Source organism: Podarcis raffonei, chromosome 5 (assembly GCF_027172205.1).
Source record: "Podarcis raffonei isolate rPodRaf1 chromosome 5, rPodRaf1.pri, whole genome shotgun sequence".
Taxonomy (NCBI): domain Eukaryota; kingdom Metazoa; phylum Chordata; class Lepidosauria; order Squamata; family Lacertidae; genus Podarcis; species Podarcis raffonei.
Genome location: NC_070606.1, coordinates 33,331,073 through 33,354,626, shown reverse-complemented (window position 1 = coordinate 33,354,626; position 23,554 = coordinate 33,331,073). Strand labels below are relative to the sequence as shown.

Genomic DNA, 23,554 nt, shown 5'->3' with positions numbered 1-23,554 from the left:
CTGCCTCCCACACTACACTGCCCGTGTAGGTGGAGCACTGCTAAAATACACAAAAACATTCCTGAATGTAATACATGACTCTGTCCTTAAAATTTGATAGAAAACAGGATACACAAAACCCAACCGTAAAACGTCTTCTACAAGCAAATAAGCGCTTAAGATGAGATGCCGCTATTGCGCTTTGGCAGATACAGCAGGAGAACTCATCCACTTGACTCATAATCATCCTTATGGAGTAGATTTTTAAAAAAGATTTAAATATGGACAGCTGCTTTATAGAAGCTTGTGTTGGCACCAGTTGATTCCCGTTTTCCCGACTCCAGAGCCCTTGAAAAGAATACAGGAGCAGACACCATAGCAGTAGAAATAATTTAATTGCCAAACAGACGGTTCAAGTGAATTGGAACAAAGGAGAGGACAGCCAACGCTGCTTTTCAGAGGCTTGCTCTGCATTAAACAGCAGTCATCTTCTGCCAATATTTCCACAGTCAGTTAAGAGAGAGAAACAGCTGACAAAATGCAGACTCAGCAAAAACCAAGGAATCTAAATACAGGAAACAGTTAATGTTCTTCTGCCCTTCAAGTGATCCTATCCTATTGTTTTATCACATCCATCTTCAAAGGGACAGCTTAAGGCCAAAGCCTGTTGCCTTTTGACTCTGCCCTCCAGGAGTTTAACTTGAACAGTAACAAGGGTCCAATTACCCAGCCAACTTTCAGCACACATGCTCCAAGGTCAGCATAAAGGGTTGTAAGTTTAAATAGCCACCCCTTCCCTTTTGAGCAAACAGGTTCTTCTTCAAAAACTGATTGTATCTCCTTAGTTACAGCAATCACACCCTCCTGAAACAAGCTCTTGAGTGAGGCTGCTGGAAAACCGAATAATTTTTTTTCTTTAATAAAACCTTGTGTGTCTGCAGTTTACTGGCTCTGGTAAGAGGCAGCCCAGTTATGGACCGTTCTTTACTACACTGCAGTCCAAGCAATGGAAAACAGCCAAGTGTTTTAAAAGGGAACCGTGCAAGTGATTTATCTTTCCACATCAACAAACTTTCAACCCGATGAAGGAGTGAACCCCAGCAACTGTTCTATGGGTTTGTACCGCCATTCGTCTGCCTCCAGCTCTTCAACTAAACCAGCAAGTTTTTCCATCCGAGCAACTTGCTGATCTGCAACAGAAAATTTGACTGTGGTTAGCAATAAACTTTCAATTAAGCTTTTCAAATGAAACACATTAACAGCCATGAATAGTCTCTTGCCGCAGACAATTCTTTCATTGGTTACAGAAAAGGTCTCTCCCCCCCCCCAGCAAGTTGGTTTCAATCTGCAACAAAATTTAAGTTTTGTTTTTATTTGTATATGTATTCTAGATGTGCATTCACCTGTGCCTGGAAAAAGCAGGCTGAAAGGTAAGTGTGAATAAGCCCCCCTTCCTTTAGTTGTGGGAGACTCAATTCCCCAGGGGGTGCAGGAAAACTCTTAATGTCTTCAAAGAGGAAAACCCTTTTACACTACTGAGCTACAGATTACAATTACAATAGCTTTCAATAAACGTAAAGAAGGGTTTTTTATATAACCAGAATCTACTCCCAGGAAAAAGACACCATTAGACTCTGTAGAACTGCTTTTGCACAGTAAACATGAAGATCTGAAAGGGAATCTGACTTCAGAACAGTCATCTAACTTTTAGTCCACTTGGATTGATTATTGCAACTGAAGGATTCTTGTCCAATCTGCTGGGCCACAGAATATGGCTGGAAAAGTACATTATCTAGTTTTGTACACAAAAAGTTAATCTAACCGGATAACACTTTGAACATTTTTCACAGAACTGCAGTACAAAATATATATATATGTATCCGATAGAGATCTCTTCCATCTTGATGGCACTTCAGAAATACCAACTGATCTCCAATATACCATGTGAGCCAGGAAGGAGGAGAGGAGGTCATATTCAAACCAACTGACCCGTGGGGCAGAGAGTGTTTTTTTAACAGCAGAATTGCATCTCACAAGACTACTTAGTATGAATGCAGCATTCAAACTACTCCTCTTATGCATACAACGCAGGACAAAGTAATAGAGGTTTCAATAACTAGACTGCATAAATAAATATTGCTTTTGCAATTCTATTATCTGAGATAACATTGTGTCAACAGGTTCACAAGAGATCAACTAGATTAAGATTTTTTTAAAAAAAAACAAACCACTTGCAAATAGGGTCCCTTCTAACTCTACAATTCTATGATTCTATGATTATGGAACTTTTACTACAGATATATCCATTGACGATTCTTATATAAGTTGGAGAGTACTTACCATGTTTCACTTGCTTTAATGTGGATGCAACCTGGTAGCTGAAAACGGATTCACATAGGAATCTCTCTGAGCCATCTGTAAATAGAAGGCGAAGATAATTTAGTCTATGTGGGTGGCGCTGTGGTCTGAACCATTGAGTCTCTTGGGCTTGATGATCGGAAGGTCGGCGGTTTGAATCCCCGCAACGGGGTGAGCTCCTGCCAACCTAGCAGTTCGAAAGCACGTCAAAGTGCAAGTAGATGAATAGGTACTGCTCCAGCAGAAAGGTAAACTCTGTTTCTGTGCGCTGCTCTTGTTCACCAGAAGCGGCTTAATCATGCTGGCCACATGACCTGGAAAAACTGTCTGCAGACAAAACACGAGTTCCCTCGGCCTGGAAAGCGAGATGAGATGAGCGCCGCAACCCCAGAGTCGTCTGCAACTGGACTTAACGGTCAGGGGTCCCTTTACGTTTTTTATGCCTCCCTATGTCCATCTAACGGTGCCACTGGAAACAAGAACCATTTCTTTTTGGACCAAGGATTCAAGCCAACCTGGGTTTGGACTCATGGAGTACTGAGATAGAAAATGGTTTTTGGTTTTGTTATCATTAATAGAAAAAAGGGGGCGGGGAGTGACAATTAAATAACCACCTGCAAGACTTCACAAAAACCCTGCCTGATACCATCTCCAGGGAACGCTGGGGAAATCTCCTGCCTGAAACCGTGGAAAGCCACTGCCAGGGAATTACACCAGAGATAAGGAATCTATGGCCCTTCAGATGTTGTTGGGCTCTGGATCCCATTAGCGCCAGCCACCACAGCTGGGTCAGGGATGGTGGGAGTTGGGAGTCCAGCAGCAACTGGATGACCACTTTTCCCAGACAATACTGAGCGAAATTGACCACAGGCCTAATTCTTTATAAGGCACTTTCCTATGCTACTGCAGCCACGTTAAACAGAGACACTGGAATGCAGAATTTGAATCAGGGTGTGTCGTACAAATTGATCAAGCCCCTCGCCTTTGTTTTTCTCATAAATGGCCTTGTTAGCTGTTAGGGACAAAAGGCATTCTACAAATATAGCAAATAAATATTGCCTAGAAACTTGGACATTCCATTAACCATCACATAGATTTAGCTCAGTCAGTACAGCATGAAAACCTTAATCTCAGGATTATGAGTTTGAGCACCACATTGGGCAAGATTCCTGCACTGCAGGGGGTTGGACTAGATGGCCCTCGAGGTCCCTTCCAGCTCTAGGATTCTATGATACATCATGGTTAAATAGCTGCTGATGGATCTACCCTTCACAGATTTGCCTTTCCAAGCCATCACTACATCTCAGGGAAGCAAATCCTGCAAGTTAAGTTTTTGCGTTGTGTGAAGGAGTATGCTTTTGTCTGCCCCAAGCATAATAATGCCAATCATCTCCTTGGGTGACCTAGAGCTATGAGAGGGGAGGCGGGGACTGCTCTCTGTTCAAAGGTTTTGTAAAGCTCTATCACACCCCTCTTTAGTTCTTTATGGAGAAAAATGACTAAAGAGTGTTTTGCAGATGCTTCAGCTTTTTTATATTAGAACGATGCTCCCAATGCCTTGATCAATTTGGTTGTTGTTTTTCTGCCCTTTTCTCAGCTCTACCATATCCTTTCTGAGATGGGGCACAATCAGGGTTCCTAATGCAGCCACGCCAAACTTTATATGAAGGAATTATGACATTGGCCAGTCTATTTTCAACCCCCTTCCCAATTATCCCTAGCCCATAATTTGTTCCTTTCACTATCACAGAACCCTGCGGTGATGCTCCCAGTAGCAAGGCTACCCATGTGGAAAAAAAGAATTAGCTCCTTAAGTGGTATCTGGACTGAAAAACAGATCAACGGAAGCAGACACCTCCTTCTAACATCTATGGAATTGAAGTGCAGAATACCTGTTCTTGACTAGCCTGTGTTACTATTGTTCTTTCTTTCTTTCTTTCTTTCTTTCTTTCTTTCTTTCTTTCTTTCAAAAAGGCAAATGAACTCCAATTCAATTGCCTTAAAATACAAAGACGACCTCTTTCACCCTTCAAAGAAAACAATTCTTCAATTTTCTAGAAGTGTCACAAAGATAGTGGGATTTCAGTTAAGATTCAACAGCTCTTCAAAGCAGCTACAAGACGGAGCACCATGTCAGTGCCCAAAAGCAACTATAGGTGATTCTCAACACAAGGCTTTAGGGAGGGGGGGAGGGGGGGAGCCCATTCTCCCCAGGAATTGCTAATCTCAGGAGACTATAGGTGACTCATCCATAATGGCAACACACACCTTGCCTACCTGAGAGCAATGGAAAAGAATAGGACAATACATGTTTTAGCATCTCAAGGTGCAATCTTAGCAGTGAATGGAGCTGGCAACTCATGCTCACATTGCAGAATGTTAATCAATATGAGCACGGCTACTTGTCAAGTACAGGCAATCCAACATCGAAAATAGGCCACTGTGCAAATCCCTGGGACAAAACCTCTAAGATGTACCATGGCCACATCACTCATTGAAGAGAGTGCATTAGCACCTCCCACCTTATGGGAACAATCTTCAGAGAGTAGTTAGCACTGGATTCATCTAACTTGGAATTGCACAAGACCGCCAGCTGCCCTGCTCAGAAAGAAAATCCACTCATCCCAGCAAACAGGGTTAGGAATGGGTTGTCAGTCATACAGAAGAGAGAAGAGGAGACACCATTTTGACTCCCCATGACCATCATGTAGACTTCAGAGATTCTACTATAGAGTTTCAAGGGAGGAAAATGTATTAAGCATGCCTTTGATTGTTTGGTGGGGGCAGGAGGGGAAATGACTGCACTCTATATACACTGAAGGCAGTATAGAGTTATGACAGAATGGAGCTAGCGGAGCAAATGGCTATAAAGCATATCACTAAAAATTATGGTTGGAGAGAAGAAGAAAGATTTCAGCTACCAGAAGTGTGAAGTTTTGCACAGTTTCCTCAGGAAGAGACTTCTTCCCTGTGGAAAGGGACAGGTGTTTGGGAAGGGGTAGAGCAAGTGAGATTAGGTTTGCCAGACATAGGAGGTTCCCTAAGCCCATCTTAAACAGTGGTAGCTACAAAGAATCATAGATTAGAGTTGGAAGGCACTGCGAGGGTCGACTAGTCCAATCCCTGCAATGCAGGAATCTTTTGCCCCACATGAGGCTCGAATTCACACCCCTGAGATTAAGAATCTCATGCTATTAGGCAAGGGTTCCAGATGAAGTTGGACGATTTTGAAAACTAAAACTGAAATCACGTTACTGCACACTGTACACTTTTAGCGTACATTTTGAAATTAACATGCATCTGCAATCTGCACTGACAGGGACTTTGGACATAAATAGAACAGTATTGTGCTTCGGTTGTGCCCAACTACAGTTCGGAATATTTTGCCTCACCATAGACATTTGTGTTTTCTCCCCTCTTCCTTGGAGGCACCCACAACTAGAACAAAGCAGGGATGTGTGGTACTTTGCCCCAAATAATTTACTGATGGGGGTACAGCTACTGGAAGGGTTTTTGCTTCATACTGGTGACCGGCTCAAACAGAGCAGTCAAGGCTTGGAGGAAATTTACACTTAGACAACACTGGTCAGTGACTGTGTGTGTAGACTGCTTCCAAAGGAGCCACCTCTGCACTCTTGGTTCTGTGGGCACTCAGTGGCCTTATACACCTGGCTCACCCCCGCCCTGCAATTGCGGGATCTGAGAAATAATTTAGTACAGGGATTAATTACCTTAGTCTAACTCATGCAAGGGCTGGTTGTTTTAACTGGAGGAACTTCAGGTCTGTTTTGAATCCTATACATCTCTTTATTCTGCTGACAATTACCCGAAGAGTTTGCCTTGTAGTTTCACGAATACTTGCAAAGCATGCAAAGGAGTTTCTGAGGCTTTATATTTAACATGCTACCAACATAGCCCCATCTGATGTGTCTGAATAGGATGTGTGAAGGTATTTGCTTTTCTCAAAGAAGACTACAAGCAGAAGGCCTGAGGAAGCAACCAATTGCAGGAGGTACCTGGAGAGGTCCGGGAGGGCCTTGGAATAAAGGGCCTGGTCACAACATAGCATGCACAACAGTTGTCTGGTGGAGGAAAGGAAGGTTGTTCTGTGGGGCAGCCTTCTATTATGCTCTATACCTTGGAGAGGCAGAGCCAAGCTACACCTCCCACATTTGATTTTGCAGATGTATTTTTGTGGGTTACATCCTTCCCCATACACTGGTACCTTGGGTTTCAGACACTTCAGGATACAGACTCCGCTAACCCAGAAATAATACCTCGGGTTAAAAACTTTGCTTCAGGATGAGAACAGAAATTGCGCCGCGGCGGCGGGAGCTCCCCTTAGCTAAAGTGGTACCTCAGGTTAAGAACCTCAGGTTTCAGGTTAAGAATGGACCTCCAGAGCAAATTAAGTTCTTAACCTGAGGTACCACTTTAGTGTGAGAATTGTAAGTGAAAGTGAAATATCCAAATGATTGTTCTAAGAGATGACATGCTCTCACATACAGCTGACCTCCAGCACACAGCCCAAAGGAACTCAGCAACACCATATTATGGTCGGTGTCTGAGATGAGATAGATGATGCACTTAAGGCTGCAAAATGCACAGTCCGGCCATAAGGACAAAAAGCCCTTTGAAGGACAAACATCTTGCTTCTGCCAGACTGTACTTCTATAACTCATCTGAGTAAAGCTGCACAGGCATTAAAGTTTAGTGATGTATTATTAGCCACCTAGGTCATTGCTGACCACAGTCCAAGCACAGTTAGGCACCTTTAAGTCTAATTGTTTTTGTGGGACCAGAACGTGCTTAAGTTCTGCTGGATCACACCCACTATCTTTTATTTGTCCTGTCATTTCTAATACAGTGGTACCTCGGTTTACGAACTCAATCCGTTCCGGAAGTCCATTCTTAAACCAAAGTGCTCTTAAACCAAGGCGTGCTTTTCCTATGCAAGTGTGGCACTCAAAATGGAAGTGCACCCCCGAACGGAGTACGTTCGGATTCCAAAAAAAGTTCGCTAACCAGAACACCTTCTTCCAGTTTTGAAGTGTTTGTGTTCCAAATAGTTCGGGAACTAGGCTGTTCGTAGATCGAGGTACCACTGTATAGAAGTTGAAAGGTGTCAGTTAAGTGCAACTGGCAAAGGCAGTACATGTTACCAGGCCAAAAAAAGCATTTTAACTTGTTAAGCCAAGAGAACCACTTGGCTGGAAAAAAATAAATCAGTTTTAGTCGATCTTCTAAGATTCCTTTTCTTCTTTGAACATATTGCTTCCTGAACACTACAAACCATTTTGCAATCTATGGCATTTATGTTCGTGCAGAATGATCTGTAATGAAACTCTCTTAAAAGCTAGATTTCTCCAGATAGGAAACAACGTGGAATTTTCCACATAATGTCTAGCAGCCGCAATCTGTAATCCTTCAGCCAGAACTGAACAGAAAATTATACTTTTCAAATAAGTAAAATTTATTATTTTAAAACTGGACATATATACTAACTTGAAGGAGACATGAGACGTTTGATGCAATATGCAACCGCCATGGCTCAGAGGTACGTCACTGACAAAGGCAGACAAATGATGTTTATGTGTTGGAGCCTATAAACTTCTGAAGTGGTTTAGAGTCAGGGTCCAAAGAACTGGGTAGCTAGTTCTGCTTTTCTAAAGGAGTGCTCTCAACTTGTGCATCCCAAACAGCAGTTTTCCCAGTGGTTTCCAGAAACGAAGGGGAGTAGGGTGGCCAGGTGAAAAAAGATAATCGGGGCCCTGCATCTTTAATATTTAATATTGCATAGAAGAGAGAATTGCAGCTGGTGTAGCCAAGCTGAAAATGTCCTCCTTTGTGCAATTACTAAAGGTGCAGGAGCCTCTTTTTCCCCTGACTACCCTGCTGCAGGTTCTGCCTCCCATAAGCTTACACCACACATAATCATCATCATCATCATCATCATCATCATCATCACAATACATTTATTGTCATTGTACAACCTGTATACAATAAAATTAAATGAGCCCCCCCCAACACACTGAGGAGCACAGACACGGTCACTGATAAACAGCAAGTACTTCACTCATTGGTACTGCTAGCCAATACAATGCATTCTTCCTCACAGGATCAGTTCCAGGGCACATCAAGCAGAACACACAGTAACCAGAGAGATAATTCCGATGCAACTTCCTGCATAGGGTGAATATTATCTCCATAAGTGCATGTTTCCCGAAACTGGTGAACCTCAAAACAGTGCTATCAGCAGCAAGCCTACAAATGGGAAAGGTGGTGCCTGCAAAAAATCGAACAGTGCCTCTATGGCCAACACCCTCTTTAAACTACTCACTCAACAACTCCTAATGAGCACCTAGCTGCAGCTTCTACCCATTATTTAAAGCTATTTATGCCCCACCCTTCAAAGAAACTTTCCCAGGGCAGCTATAAAAGAGCAAAACAAAAGAGAGAGAGAGAAATTATATATAACAAAAGCAATGAAAATATATGCAATAAAAGCAACAGCAATAAAATCGAAATGAGCAGATGGCTCATTTGGAAGATCTGAAAGATGTTTTCCTGGTACCAAAATGATACTGCACTAGAGGCCAGGCAAGCTTCCTTAAATCTTCCACTGGACCACTGATCAAGGAGGTGGAGCCCCCAAAACTCAGGGCTCTCCTGTCTCTCCCACCCCTAGATAACAACGGTGTGATAATAAACCAAGCAATGTTGTTACTACGTGGTGGAGCCAAAATGATCAACCTTTTTTAAAAAAGGTGATAGAACAGACTGTGGAAACTATCAAGGCATCTCTTTATTAGCTGCGGCCAGCAAAATTCCTGCAAGGATCTTAGTAAACCATCTCCTAACTATATCTGAGGCTACCCTTCCTCAGTCTCAAAATGGGTTTCAACCTTATAGGGGGACAGTGGACATAATTTTCACTCCTCGACAGCTTCAAGAAAAATGCAGAGAGCAAAATCACCTGCTGTATATGGCGTTTATTGACCTGACTAAAGCCTTCAACAGTAAATTGTAATGGCCTGTGGACTGTCCTTCTGAAAATTGGCTGCCCAGATAAATTTCTGAACATCCTTCAGCTCCTCCATGATAATATGACAGCAACAATCACAGGTAACAGTGGTTCTAAAAGTGAACCATTCACAGTGGGATCAGGTATAAACAGGATTGCATTATCGCCCCAACTCTATTTATTATTTTCCTTTGCCATGATCCTATACATTGTCAAAGGGAAACTCCTCACTGGGGTAAAAATCATATATTGAACAGCAGTTCTCCCAGTGGTTTCCAGAAGCAAAGGGGAGTAGGGTGGCCAGGTGAAGAAAGGTAACCGGGGCCCTGCATCTTTAATATTTAATACTGCATAGAAGAGAGAATTGCAGCTGGTGTAGCCAAGCTGAAAATGTCCTCCTTTGTGCAATTACTAAAGGTGCAGGAGCCCTGCCCTCTTTCCCCCCCAACTACCCTGCTGCTGATGGAAAGCTCTTTAACTTGAGTCGGCTGAAAGCAAAGACTACAGTTACTATAACTTCCATCACAGTGCTTCAATATGCTGATGACAACGTGGTGTGTGCACACTCAGAGGGTGACCTCCAAACCATCCTAAATAGCTTCACAGAAGTTTACAAAATGCTTGGCCTATTGCTCAACATCCAAAAAACCAAAGTGCTGCACCAACAAGCTCAAAACAACCCCTCTGCAGCGCCACAAATCCAACTCAATGGTGCAATGTCGGAAAACGTTGATCACTTCTCCTACCTTAGCAGTTATCTTTCCACAAGGGCTGACACTGACGCCGAAATCCAGCATTGCCTGAGCTCTGCAAGTGCAACTTTCTCCTGATTGAAGTGCAGAGTGTTTGAGGACCGGGACATTTGCAGGGAATACTTGTTTACAAAGCTACTGTACTACCAACCTTACTGTATGCTTGTGAAACATGGACCACTTATAAACGTCATCTCCAACTCCTTGAAAGATTCCATCAATGGTGTCTCCAAAAATTTTTACACATCACCTGGGAAGACAGGCAAACTAATGCCAGTGTTTTGGAAGAAGCGAAGATCACCAGTGTCGAAGCAATGATTCCTCAACATCAACTTTGTTGGACTGGTGATGTTGTTCGGATGCCTGATTATCAACTTCCAAAGCAACTACTCTATTCCAAACTTAAAAATGGAAAGTGTAATGCTGATGGTCAACCAAAGAGGTTTAAAGACTCTCTCAAGGCAAATCTAAGAAAAATGTAGTATAAATACTGACAACTGGGAAACACTGGTCTATGAGCGCTCCAGTTGGAGAACAGCCTTCACCAAAGGTCTCACGGTGTCTAATTCAGGACGAAAGGGAGAAAGTACATTTGGCAAACCCTCACCATGATCAACTCCCACCCAGAAACCTACATCCCCACTGTGGAAGGATGTGTGAATCCAGAATTGGCCTCCACAGCCACTTACGGACTCACCGTTAAGACTGTGTTAATTGAAGACAATCTTACTCGGCCAAGAGTGATCACCAAAGAAGGAGAAGGAGCAGAGAAAATCAGTCAGAAGGCCTGCTGGAGAAATAACCAGCAGATGCCGGCAATGATCCAAGTAAACATGCGGATCATTGTCTTAGGACCCTACTGTCTGTGCCCGTCACTCTGATTAGCGGAACAGTGACTTCAATTCTCCTAAGAATCCATAAGCAGGGATTCCACATGCGATCCCTTGTATGGGCTTGCTGTTGCAATTCAAGCGAGGCGTCTTCCTTCTCTGTTCATTTCCCTCACAAAATTGGATCTTTTGTGGGCTGCAGGTGTCTATATCTGGATTCCCAGGGGATTATAACTTCTGTTTGGGTGCATGGAGGAGCCCTGGAACTTGTGACTGAAGGTGTCAATTGCTGTCTCCCTAACCTGTGAACCATGGAGTCCTCTGTGTACAAGGAAGGCACTGCAGGCTCTTTCAAGCAGCTTGTTTGTGCAGAGTGGGTGGGGGCATCTACTATGTTCCATGGTATAAGCGTGCTAACGCTGCCAGGTTAGATGACTGCAATGCGTTATACATGGGGCTGCCTCTGAAGATGGTTCGGAAACTTAAGCTGGTGCAGAATTCAGTGCCCAGGTTGCTCGCCAGGGCAAGATGCTTTGAGCATATTACACCAATCCTGGCCCAACTGCACTGGCTGCCAATTAAGTTTCCGGGCCCAATTCAAAGTGCTGGTTTTGACCTATAAAGCCTTAAATGGCTCAGGACTGCAATACCTCAAGGACAGCCTCTCCCCATATGAACTGACCCAGGCCCTGTGATTGTTTTATTTTATTTAATACCATCCATCTGGTCATCATCTAAGGTCCTTCTTCGTTTGCCTCTTCCACGAGAGGTCCGGAAGGTGGCAACACAAGAATGGTCCTTTTCTGTGGTGGCTCCCTGTTTGTGAATGTTCTCCCCCTGAGAGGCTCACCTGGCACCTTTGTTACATATCCTTAGGCACCAGGCAAAAGCATGCCTTTTGTCCCAGCCCTTTGGCTAATTAAACAAATGGCTTTTTAAACTGTGTGTGGGGTGTAGGTCTGCAAATAGTTGATTATTTCAACCAAATGCCTGATGGAAAGGTAGAAAACACTACTGAGAGACAAAAATTGAATCTTTGATGGGGGGGGGGGGATGATAAGATACTCTGATCCATGTGAATGACCACAAGGCTAGAAATGCATATTAACATTCATGAAAGATGATGCATAACACTATGGTTCTTTTGGCATTTCACCAACTTGCAGCTAATCTTACTGTATGCTCTTTGAAGAATCAAAATTCAGTTTCTGGTCTAGTATCCCCTCAAAAAAGTATATTACAATCTGAGACCCTTGCTTTAGGGCATGATGAGGCCGTGGTAAGAAACCTGTGGCCCTCCGAATGCTGTTGGACTCCAACTCCCATCAGCCTCAGCCGGTATGGTCAATGGTCAGGGATGAGGAGAGTTGTAGTCTATCAACATCTGGAGGGCTAGAAGCTCCACGTCTTTGCTCAACAGGCTGCCAGATTTGACAAATGGCAAGAACTGGCCCACCCGAATAAGAAAGCCCTTTAAGCAATCCTAGGCAAGGCTGATTTATCGTTATGCTATCAGAAAAATACTATTAAATTATCAGAAATCTCTCCTCCAGCTACGATAATCTTTACTGTTGTAGTCATGAGACAAGGCAGGGGGTGGTGGAGGCAACTGGAGATATTAAGTGTTCCTAACTGTGGTGGAGCCATACATTCCCCCTCCTCATATGAGCAATCCATTTAGTATAAGTCTCACCAACTATGACCCCCCCACACACTTTCCCAGAACTATTTGCAACAAAGTGGGGGAAGGATAATGGGTGATTTTCAGTGTAGGAAGTGATTTTTTTTTAACTTCTCTTAAACATGTGTGGCAGCTGAGGAGTCTTATTTCTTCTTTCATGAACAAAAAGCCTCACCAGACATTCTCTCCCGGGCACATGCCCAGTAACACAAAAATACTTCAATATTTTAATTGGTTCTAGAGGCTCATTAAGTTTGAGGACAAGCATTTAATCTTAATTAATCCAACAGTTTGGCATACAGATGCTAATATGTATACATATTAATTAGGGTTGTGACACAGTATATAATTAGTGCAACATGGCAAGTATTCATGCAAAGTGATGGCATGATCTACAAAGTACAATGCTCTTCCCTCCCCACACCGAACTCTGCATATAAAACTCTAATGAAAAGCAACTACCTCTCAAGAAAGGAAACAGCAACTATACCCACCCATCCTGCCATGTTTTATAAAGGAAGAGTTCCATCCCAACTTTCTGTTTTTTTAAAAAATAAATGCCTACCATTCTTGGATGGAGAAGCTACACTATGTGATGGCAAGTGCTTCCAAAACTATTTTTTTTTGCGACGAGCAAGTCCCCATGCTTATGCCTTGTGTTGTTTCAATATGTTAGTTTTTAGTCTTGAAATGCCTATGGGGAAAAGATTCATTCTTTCAGCAAAAAGACCTAGGATGAGTGAGTCTGGAAACTGCCGCCAATTGCAAACCGTAAGGACACAGCAGATTCAAGTCCCACAGCTGAACGGTGCATCCTATTCCTGATATCGGTAAGACTTGTGAGCCACCTGTTATAGGGAAGGCAGCTTCTAAAAGCAGACCATGCCATACCCAGATATGGCAATTAGATAAATATAATTTGTTCTTGCTATGCATGGGAGTAATTGTACAATTCAGTTCCATTCCTACTCCTAAAACGTAAATGTAAAGAGGATCCATCCTTTCTTGCTGTTATACTGTTAACTGTCCTGAGCTGTTAGGGGAAATGGCCAACTCTATCCTAATAAATATAATCTATACTGAAACTTTACATATACTAGCAATCGATTGCTTTCAAGGATTAAGAGACATACAGGTCAGTATAAAGCTACCTAGAATTCAATATCTTGCTCCAGCAGTAGAACCCAGGGCAGCTTTATTCTGACTGATATGTATTTGCATTGCTAAGCAGTAGCTACTGCCTCAGATCTTAATGAACAGGCCACCATCCATCAAGCCTGAGCAATTGTACTGACAGCATAGCATACTGGCCAAGAAATCTAAGCCACTGAAATAAAGTCTGAGTTTCAGTCAAAAGGCAAAGTGCCCTTACAAGAGTCTAAAGACTACTTGGGACTCTGTAAAGGCGGGGGAATGAAATGCTTTTGCGTCTTCCTGCTTGAACTCAAGGTTTAAGCAGGGAGAAGATGGGTAAGTGTAAGCAAGAGGAGGAGAAAAATCCAAGAACTGCCAAGGCAAAATAGGAACATATGGGGAGAGTGCTGATGCACTCCAGTCCAGCTTGTAGGCTTCCTCTAAGGTATCTGGTTGGCCACTGTAAGAATAGGAAGCTGGACAAAATGGGCCTTTGACCGGATTCAGCTGTGCTCTTATGATGTCCTTAAGTGTGTCTGGAGATCTATTACTGATAGGATTGCCAGATGCTAACCTAAAAACTTTGCTTGTCTGTTTAAGTGCTTGGAGATGCTGCAGCCTCTGACTTTACCCCTTTGGCTTATCTTGCCTGCTGCAGAGCACAACCAGTCCTGCTTGATGCAGAAGGCAGGACAGAAAGATGGGTCAAGCATTAACTGAGTAGAAGGTGCTGTGGTTGCATGCTCTCCTTTATGAGCCCAGAGGCTGAGAGACAGGCAGTCTCCTGGCTAATACCGGGCAGCTCCTAAGTATCCAAACGGGCTCTATAATTATCTGCAGCGAATCCTGAAACAAGGGTGCAAATCATACATCGCCGACATTCCAAAGCCCAATAGATCAGATCAGCTATGCAACATCAGCCGAGTGGTGCCTGGAATCAATGCAGCTTACTGGGCGAACGACTCCATCCAACTATGCACGTTGAACAGATGCAAAGGGATAACAAAAGTAGCACAAGCTCCACTAGAATGCACACGGCACAGGGCAATCCTGAGCAGGTTTACTCAGAAGTAAAGTCCCCCCAGGTTTATTGGGGCTCACTCCCTGGAAAGCAGCTTAAGTTGAGAGCCCGTATGCCACACACAAAACTGTTTTACCGCTACTATCTCCTGGCTCTTAACCACTCTCGCCTGCACCAAGAGAAAACCACTTTACTGTAAAGACCTACAGAAGCCCCTGCTGCACAGGCACAAGGGTGAAAGTTTATGTGATGTTTAGCAGTGCCCTTTTTCTTGCCTTGACACAAAAGGAGGAGATATGCAGAGCAGTTACCTTCTAACATTTCGCCAGCTCCTTTGGGATACGTAAAGAGAGCTTTTCTTGGTGTAGCGAGGTCTGAGACGCTGAACCCAGACCCAGTTACGGAACTTCCGCTAACTCCACCAGCCGAAGAAGATGACGAAGAGGCAGCCATTTTGCTCAATCTGAACCTAAAGGCAAGAGAAAGGAAGACATGAAAACCAAGTGCTTCAAGTGTATGTACCATCTTGATTGCTTTCTTCTTGTGCTGTTGTTTACATTATGTGAGGCTATCAGTGGAGGGAGTGTAGCAGCACACTGCTGAGTTAACTGGGGGGAAACAGCATTTTGTTCACACATAAGGTAATTAGGGAATATATTCAAATTAATGGGGGACTTGGCTTGAGGTAATGTTCTGTTTGTCTTAGCAAGAGAACAGTGTAGCTCAAGTGGCCAGCCTAGTACCAGCTTCTGGTCAAAAGGTTTAGCCCTGCTTCCTAGGCTAGAAGGAAGGTCAATGTATTTATTCCAGACCCATGTCTCAAATTAAATTGCAAACCCACAAAATCTAGGTGCCTGTGATTATGAGAACAGTGACAGAAAAACCGATTTCAGAGACTGCCATCCCAACCTAAAACAAATCTTCTTAAATATATCTGAAGAAGTGTGCATGCACATGAAAGCTTATACCCCGAACAAACTTAGTTGGTCTCTATGGTGCTACTGGACTATTTTTAAATTTTTTTATTTCAACTGCGTCAGACCAACACGGCTATCTACCTGAATCTAGAATCATGGAAGGCACCACACTGAGCTACAGGAAATGGAAATCCATTGGTATCTGAAGAAGTGTGTATGCACATGAAAGCTTTTACCCAGAACAAACTTAGTTGGTCTCTAAGGTGCTACTGGACTATTTATTATTATTTTATTTCTTCTTAAACACAGTAATCTCTACCATTATCGATGGGGCCTGCTTCTAAGTCTGTGTATTTAGGATTGCAAGCTGAGAAAACAGATCACACAATCACAATATAGCTGTGTGCCTTTGAGCTAGAATTGGCAACTTTTTAATTCCCCCACCAGACCATACTATTGAAACACATCAAGATTCAAAGGGAGCGCAGTGTAAATCCGCCTCCCACAATTTAGCTAGTTTACATAACTCAATAGATCAAAGCTGGAGGCTGTGCTACACATCTTCTGTGACCCAGCACAAAGTCTGAGCTAAGACAGCAGTATGATTTGAAAAGGATTAACTTGCTGAAAGCTTAATTTAAACTAATTATACTCAACATAGTTAATGCCGATTGTTAAATATAAATGATAACAGAGAGGCATAGCAGCTTACATATCAGCTGCATGAATTCACGCTATTTCAGACACCACAGAGACTTTTGTACCAGGAAAGGTTTTAACCAAAGTTATGTCCCTGATAGCCAGATTACATGTAGCTTAGGTAGTGATGCAATTTCCTTCCAATCTGATGGGACACCATGCCGACAGAAATGATTATTCTCCGCAGTGCAGGCTGTGGCCTAACATCCCAAGGATGAGACACTGAGAACAGGTTAAAGCATCATTCATTCAAATAAATAGTAGTTTTATTGAAGTGCTGCAGGGCTTTAAAACCCAGACAGTTCTCATCAAGTCAGGTACTCAGAGCAAAACATGATTGCATGTTCCACACCATCCACCTCCACCCAGCAACTCTGAGTGACCCACATACTGTGGCTCCGGGGAGAACTGCAACTGCTGGACCTCTCGACAGAAGATGTGGGCAAGCCTGCCATCAAAGAAAATGCTGGACATGTTGCAGTGTGCTTGGCACTATGCACACTTAACCAAAGGCTGGCAAGGAAAAAATGGCTCAATTATATATGTGTGTGTGTGTGTGTGTGTGTGTGTGTGTGTGTGAGAGAGAGAGAGAGAGAGAGAGAGAGAGAGAGAGGGATTGCAGCAGACATTTAAAAATCAAAATAGATTTGTCTTACAAACACTGTCAAGTAGAAAAATATGCAGCTGGGTATTCTGCTTTTCTTTTTCTAAAAAAGAAAAAGAGAGAGTCTACAGAAATCAAACGGTTTAACCTTGGGACCCAGGTTTCTTTAAACCCATTAGGAATTAAGAGGTAGAAGATGAATATATAAAACTTGAATCTGCATCTGTAGGACAAACAAACAAAAGCTACAGGTGCTCTTGTTCTCAGGAATGCATAAGAATATTTGGACCACAAGCAGCCACAGCACCATCCCCAACTTTCAAGTCTTGACTCTTCTTCACCTTTTGCCACAATATGTATCTGTACCCTTACTACTCCATCTGCTCACAACATGTTTGCTCTTAGAAACAAAATGCAATACAAACTTTCACCACTGGGTGGCAGCCAGAATGCAGAAACCCAAACTTTGGAGTTCTGTGGCACCTCAAAGGCCAAGGTCAATGTCATGCATTTCATTATATTATTTGCATTTATTTATTTATTGAATAAAATGCATACACTGCTCGAATGCAGGAAAAAACCTCAAAGCAGTTTACAAAGCCCAGAGAAGTTTCCATGAATCTCCCGGGGTCCAGGAAGCATTAGGTTCACATGCTCTTAACTTCACTGTTAGAAGATTAGGTGCTCCTAGACAGGAACTTGGTATTGTGATCACGAACAGATTGAAATCATTATAAAAGGTCACAAATAATGAGCTTTAACGTGCAAAACACTCCTGAGCCAAGTGCTCACAGCCTCTCCAGCCACTTGGGTGTGTTTTGCAGGCAAAAAGCTGTGCATTATATAGGTGTGTGCCATTTTTTAGAGATGCCATGCACATTTATTTCACATTCCAGATACCAGTTCTCAAGTGCAGAAAGTAACAAAAGAATTGGCCCTAAGATGCCACAGGATTCTTTTCACTATCAGAGGCTAACAAAGATGGGTAATGTTCTGAATTGGTTACCAAACACCTTGTGGAATCAGATAGCAGGAAGAGGAACTGGATATGACAAGTTAAATGCCATGCAGTGGACGTCTCCCACTGCTTCTTTCCTTTTGGGTCATCCACCTATTCAAGGACAGAAGCAATGATAAGGACACCATTTCACCGCCAGAATGAATATTATTAGAATATGCAAAAGGAAAACCAGAAAAGAGCCATTTTTACTTATAATGGGGAAAGCCTAGTCAACACAAACTCTTCATACAGCTTAGAAATACAGCAAGTGTAAAACCCAATCTAAGCATTGCTTGTGAATAAATGAAACATTCTGTCAGCCCCCTCCCCCTAACAAAACCACCCTTAGATCTACAATGCCACCTCCTCACATTTCCTGCATTAACATGGGCTGGAGAGGCCTTAAAGCTGTTTCAATTACCTTCCCCAGTTGAAGTCCTTATTGTTATATAAAGTCTTTTAAAAGTAAGATACAAAACCTTTAGGTTGTTTTGTGGAGCCGGCTATCTTACAGTATTAACTACTCCCACAACCTAAAGAAAATGCTCTTTTAAGCTGTTAATGTAGATAATTAAAAAAAAACAACAACCTTACAACACACAACACAGTTAAAGCAATTGCTGTCTGTTTAGTCACTGAATACCTACTGTTTTTATTATCCATTCCAGATCTACCACAATTATGTACAGCATCTTCCTTCCTCTTTTATGAGCCATGCAGCCCATTTCACATTTGTAAATCACCATACTCCAATGACTACCTGATCAATGGCTCAGCATGGTACCCAAGCATTTGCTGGAGGAAATACATCTTCCAAAAGCTGGCCACAGTGGGAGCAGTAAATTCATCCAATCAAGGATGGCTTTTTGTGAGCTTGTATTTCCTTGTGTTGTCCTAGCTAGTATAAGCCAACAAAGCTATCAATTCTGAGGTACACAAGAGTCACTGGATGGCCTATAAGCCAGACAGGGGTATTATAGCCTTCTTTTTAAAAGACTTCAGTGTCTTCTCTGCAACAGGATAGAGAATATTGGGAAAACCGGTTCACTGATTTTGAAATAAACAAAGGAAAGAAATCTAGTAAAACTAGAATCTCTCTAAGTAGTAAGCATGAAGATTCAAGTAGCTGTCCTTTGGACTGTAAATGTAGGCTCTCTCTCTCTGAAAGGTCCTGGGCATTTCAAGTATTCCTCTGCTGCTATGCAAACCCATCAACATACCCCAAACCTCTTTCTATCCCATATGGTCACAGACATAGGTTAATAACCTGAAATGTGCTTGCATCAATTAAGTTCCAGTTAGAATCACAGCTACTGAATATTCAAAAAAGGCACTTTTGGGGGTCTTTATGAAAGCAAGTTCAAAAAGAGTAGCGATGTAGTGTTAGTCTGTTGTGACAAAAGAAAAACCACACACCTCAAGGTGTTTTGCAACATCTTAAAGACTAATGAATGTATTGTGACACAAACCATGCAAACCTATACACATCTGCTAGAAAGCAATTCCAATTTAAATCAGCAGGACTTACTTCCAATTAATGATGCACAGAACTGTACTGTTAATCTCCTTACCTCTGTAAGGCAACAAGTGGCTTCATGCAATTTGTAGTCAGAGAAATCCCACAAAATACAAGAGGATATGTAATATAATAATGTAATGAAGGCATTCACAGCAAGTCCTGAACTTGGGGTGGAAACTCAGTTCATGGGTGCCACTGCCACACTCTGAGCAAACGAAGGAACTGCAGGGAAACCAACCAGGAAGCCACAAGTGCACCCAAGTGAATCATGCGGCACTTCACAACCTATAAAAATGCCCCAGTCAGACTTGCTGTCTCACCTAAGCCACTAGAAGACGCTTGCTGTTGCTCTCTGCCCTTCAAGCAAACATGGTCAGAAGGAAATCAAATAATCTAGAGCAGGGAGACATTAGATACTGGAACAAATGCAAAAGAATCAATAGGTTAAAAATAGATGTGACATTGTACATGACTTTAGCCTTGTGTGGGGGTGAATGGGGTGTTAGAGGAGGGGTAATACCTCTGGTGGGGGACACAATGTGCTCCTGCTAGGGCAGCATGTCCTCCTTTGGTCCCCGCCCTGCACTCAGCTCTCATCTGTGGCTCCTAGAAGCTGTCAGCATGCGACAGCAGCCACACCCCCATCTAGCTCTTCCTCACATTGACTATATTTAAAAAAACCAACCAGCCATGTAAGGGCTAAAAACATGAAAAATGTTGCATCTAGTTTGGCCCTTTGAGTGATATCCCATTGCTTATATGAGATATGAAATAAACGGCTGTAACACGAGGCATTTCCCAGAAACAGAACCAACACTGGAATAGTTGGAGGGGTGTGTCCCCACAAATATCTTGCTAAAGTTCTCAGACTGCCAGCTACCTTCATACTGTACCTCTTCAGTCTTTGAGCAAACCTCCTCATAGCCTCAACGGGGGCTTCAGTGTCCACCAGAGATAGCACAACATGTCTGAAGCTAGTAGGGCCGGCCATCAGTGTTTCCCCATATCACTGAGCCAGGCATAGATATACGGGCACCTTTGTGGGGTCACAATTGGGAGAGGACCACTCATCATGCTACGTAGTTGTAGGCCAGTGAGCAAGCCCTATTACTAGGTTGATTCATTCCATGTATAGTAACTACTTTCTGTTAGTGGATGTAGGTAGCAAATAGCCTCACAAATTTTGAGATAGGTGTCAGCAGGTTTAAAGAACAGATTTAAAGACACAAACCTAACCAGTTTCTGCATCTTATTGTTAAAAAAGAGATTGCTTCTCCCGCCCCAGCCCCACAGCACACTTTCCCCTTACTTTGCAGCCAAGGGCTCAAAACCCCTGGAAGAGATCAACTATGGCTTGGCTTACATTTTATCAAACTATGGCCCAGTGAGACCCTACAGGTTTGTGGGCTCAGGGAGAGGACCCTACAGCCACTCTGCTCATCCCTGGTCTTCGGTTACAGCTTGTGGTTCATGACAAGAGACCTTAAACATGAGCCCCAGTCTGGATGTGAGCAAAATGGCTTTCCAAGAGCCCATACACCTGTTTCCTCTAAGCCATAGTTTGGCACAAAATGATGTGCAAATCAGGTCAGTGTAATGAAATAAGGAGGGAGGGTACCATCTAAAAGAGGCAAGAAGGGTGAAGGTTATGCAGAACCGAAATCAGTATCTTTAAATTGTGTCCTGACATGGAACTGCAGGACATTTTGCAGAGAACTTTTAATTCAACGTTAGTGGCTACCGTGGGGAAAGAAGTTTTCAGATAGTGAAATAAGAATCACGTTAGCTCTGTTTAGGTGTCCAGCTGTACAAACTATGTAGAGGTCACTAGGCCACCCCCAGCACACCTGCATGCACCAGCCCCACACTCTCCACTCCCAACCATGCCACATTCAGCACAAAAGTCTGAAGGCAGATCCTAAGCATATTCAACTTAACATACTTAAAAACCTCTTCACAATCAGGAATTCTGATAACACAGGTTATGATCACAAGGAGGCTGCATTCAACTCAACCTGCATTCAGTGGCAGGGGTGGGTGCTAATGCAGACGGGTGGATGGGTTGAGTTTGCACCCCCATGCATTCAGCTGAATAGAACTTTTCTGAACACACTTTCCTTGTCACCTGATTACACGCATGGCTGTTGCTAAGGGGGGGAGCAGCTGCCCCCCTGAAATCAAGTAAATCAATAAAAATACTTAACTAACTGAGGCTCTGCCCTCTAATATAAAGCCTGCCCCCCAACATAAAACCTGGGCTGGCTATGCCCATGATGACACATGCCATACTGAGACCACAAGGTCAGCAAGTGGGAGAGGTGCTGTACTATTGGAGTAACCCAATCAACTGAATTCTTGTGCCTTCAAGATTCTTGTGGCTTCCATTGAAACTCACTGGGGAATTCATCATCTTATTAAAATTGCTCTACATTTTTGAGTACCATCTAGAGGGTTTTCTTTTCAACTATGCACTGACACACTTGCACTGAAACAGTTTCCAGGTGCCCCCGTAGACATGATAAGCTACCAAAAGACAGTCATGCAGCTACCTTTAGGCTGCAGTGGTATCTCTGCTGGTTTGCAAGAAAAAAGCCACCCACTTGCACAAGCACTTATTACATATGGAGAAACGGGTTCACTTCTTGACATGACAGATACAAGCACAGACATTCTGTTTAGCTATTTCGTTTAACTATCTGTTCTGTATAGGATGTGACCTTCACAGAACTATTGCAAGAATAAATCAATATCTATGTACATCCTTTGGTTTGCCTGGCTGATCCCAGTCCCAGTGAATTCTTTTTACTTTCAGTTGGGCTAGCTTCCCAGTTGCCTTCTCGCTGTTGTTTGCAATGATAATTACCTCCTATCATGAGGGCAATAAAGCAGGATACTATATTTACTATATTCTGGGTCACTGCAAGTGTCAAATGTAAGCCACTAATATATTTTCTATTTGAATACAAAATGCTGGAAGGTGAGGAGAGGGAGGTGATGGAACCACGGCCAGCTGTGTAGCAAGTGTTTCTGCTATGCTTTAAGCAGCCTTTCCCCCTTTATTTTCCAAAGATCTACAAACTTGGTCCTGTGCATTGACTTCAAGAACGTAAAATTAGCCCAACTTTTTATACACGCCTTTTTAACGTCTGCCTGCTCCGCAGATTTGGTAACCTAACAATTCGAGCAGCAGGATCCTATGCGTGCCTGCTCAGAAGGAAACCCTCGCTGTGTTCTTAAGTGCGACGCGACTAAGGCCCACTAAGCTCGGAGGACCGTTTCCCCAAGTAAACTTGAACGGAAAACAGCGGTGGCAGCATGTCCAGAAAGCAATATGGGAGCGGCGGAACTCACCGCGACGTTACACCCCGCCGACTTGACTTTCAAATGCCCAGTGCGCTTGCGCCGTGGCGGGCAACCGAATCGAAACACGCATGCGCGCAGCCACCCCGCCAATGTGAGGTAAATACCAGGCCGAACAACCGCGGCCTTTTGTTACTCGCCCGTAGGCCTCCCGGTGACCAGCCACGGCCGCTTTAGTGCGCCCCACGGCACCCCTGGTAAGTAACGCGGCAGAGTCTCCCCTCCTTATCTCGTCCTTACCTCGCTTATCCTCAGCCGCTCTCAACTTCACTTACGAGAGCCGTACCGGGATGACGTCGGCGAGGAAGACGTGCGCGCGCCTGGGAGGCTGGCGGGCACGAGCACGCCCTGATTACGTACAGCGTCGCTTGAGGAGGCGGGGGCCTCCTCCTCCCTCTGGCCTTTGGGTGCCATGGCAACGGGAGAAGGACTAAGGAGAGCGCTGAAGCCTCGAAGGCAGGCCGCAGCCCCCCAGAAGTTTATGAAATTAAAAGGGGAGGGAAATACGGAGATATTATTTGATGCCAACTTTTTTTAAAAAAGTTCGTTGTTTAGCATTGAGATGCAGGTTAAAAAAACAAACAAACTAGATTTCGAGACATTAAGCCATTTCAGCACCTGCCACTTAGGCCCAAGAGGCTGAAACTCAACCAGTAAAGCCTCCCACTTTGTCAGG

The 23,554-nt window shown here is 43.4% G+C and overlaps 2 protein-coding genes across 5 annotated transcripts in view; one reads left to right on the top strand and one right to left on the bottom strand.

Moving 5' to 3' along the window:
- Positions 1-355: 355 nt before the first annotated feature.
- ANAPC16 (anaphase promoting complex subunit 16) lies at positions 356-23,269 on the bottom strand. Of its 4 annotated transcripts, none has more exons than XM_053388551.1 (4): positions 23,165-23,269; positions 15,091-15,248; positions 2,320-2,394; positions 356-1,169 (listed from the first exon to the last, which is right to left on the bottom strand). In XM_053388551.1, exons 2-4 carry the CDS (start codon positions 15,230-15,232, stop codon positions 1,054-1,056), a joined length of 333 nt encoding a protein of 110 aa, XP_053244526.1. In that variant the 5' UTR covers positions 15,233-15,248; positions 23,165-23,269; the 3' UTR covers positions 356-1,053. The 4 variants fall into 4 exon arrangements, with proteins under 4 accessions (XP_053244526.1, XP_053244527.1, XP_053244529.1 ...); XM_053388552.1 differs by having other exon boundaries at positions 23,119-23,242; XM_053388554.1 differs by lacking the exon at positions 23,165-23,269 and adding an exon at positions 22,870-22,971.
- ASCC1 (activating signal cointegrator 1 complex subunit 1) overlaps positions 22,972-23,554 on the top strand; it is a 48,583-nt gene continuing 48,000 nt past the window's right edge. The window contains exon 1 of the mRNA XM_053388548.1: positions 22,972-23,075. The gene's annotated coding sequence lies outside the window, so the exon portion shown is untranslated. The remainder of the gene's footprint in view (positions 23,076-23,554) is intronic.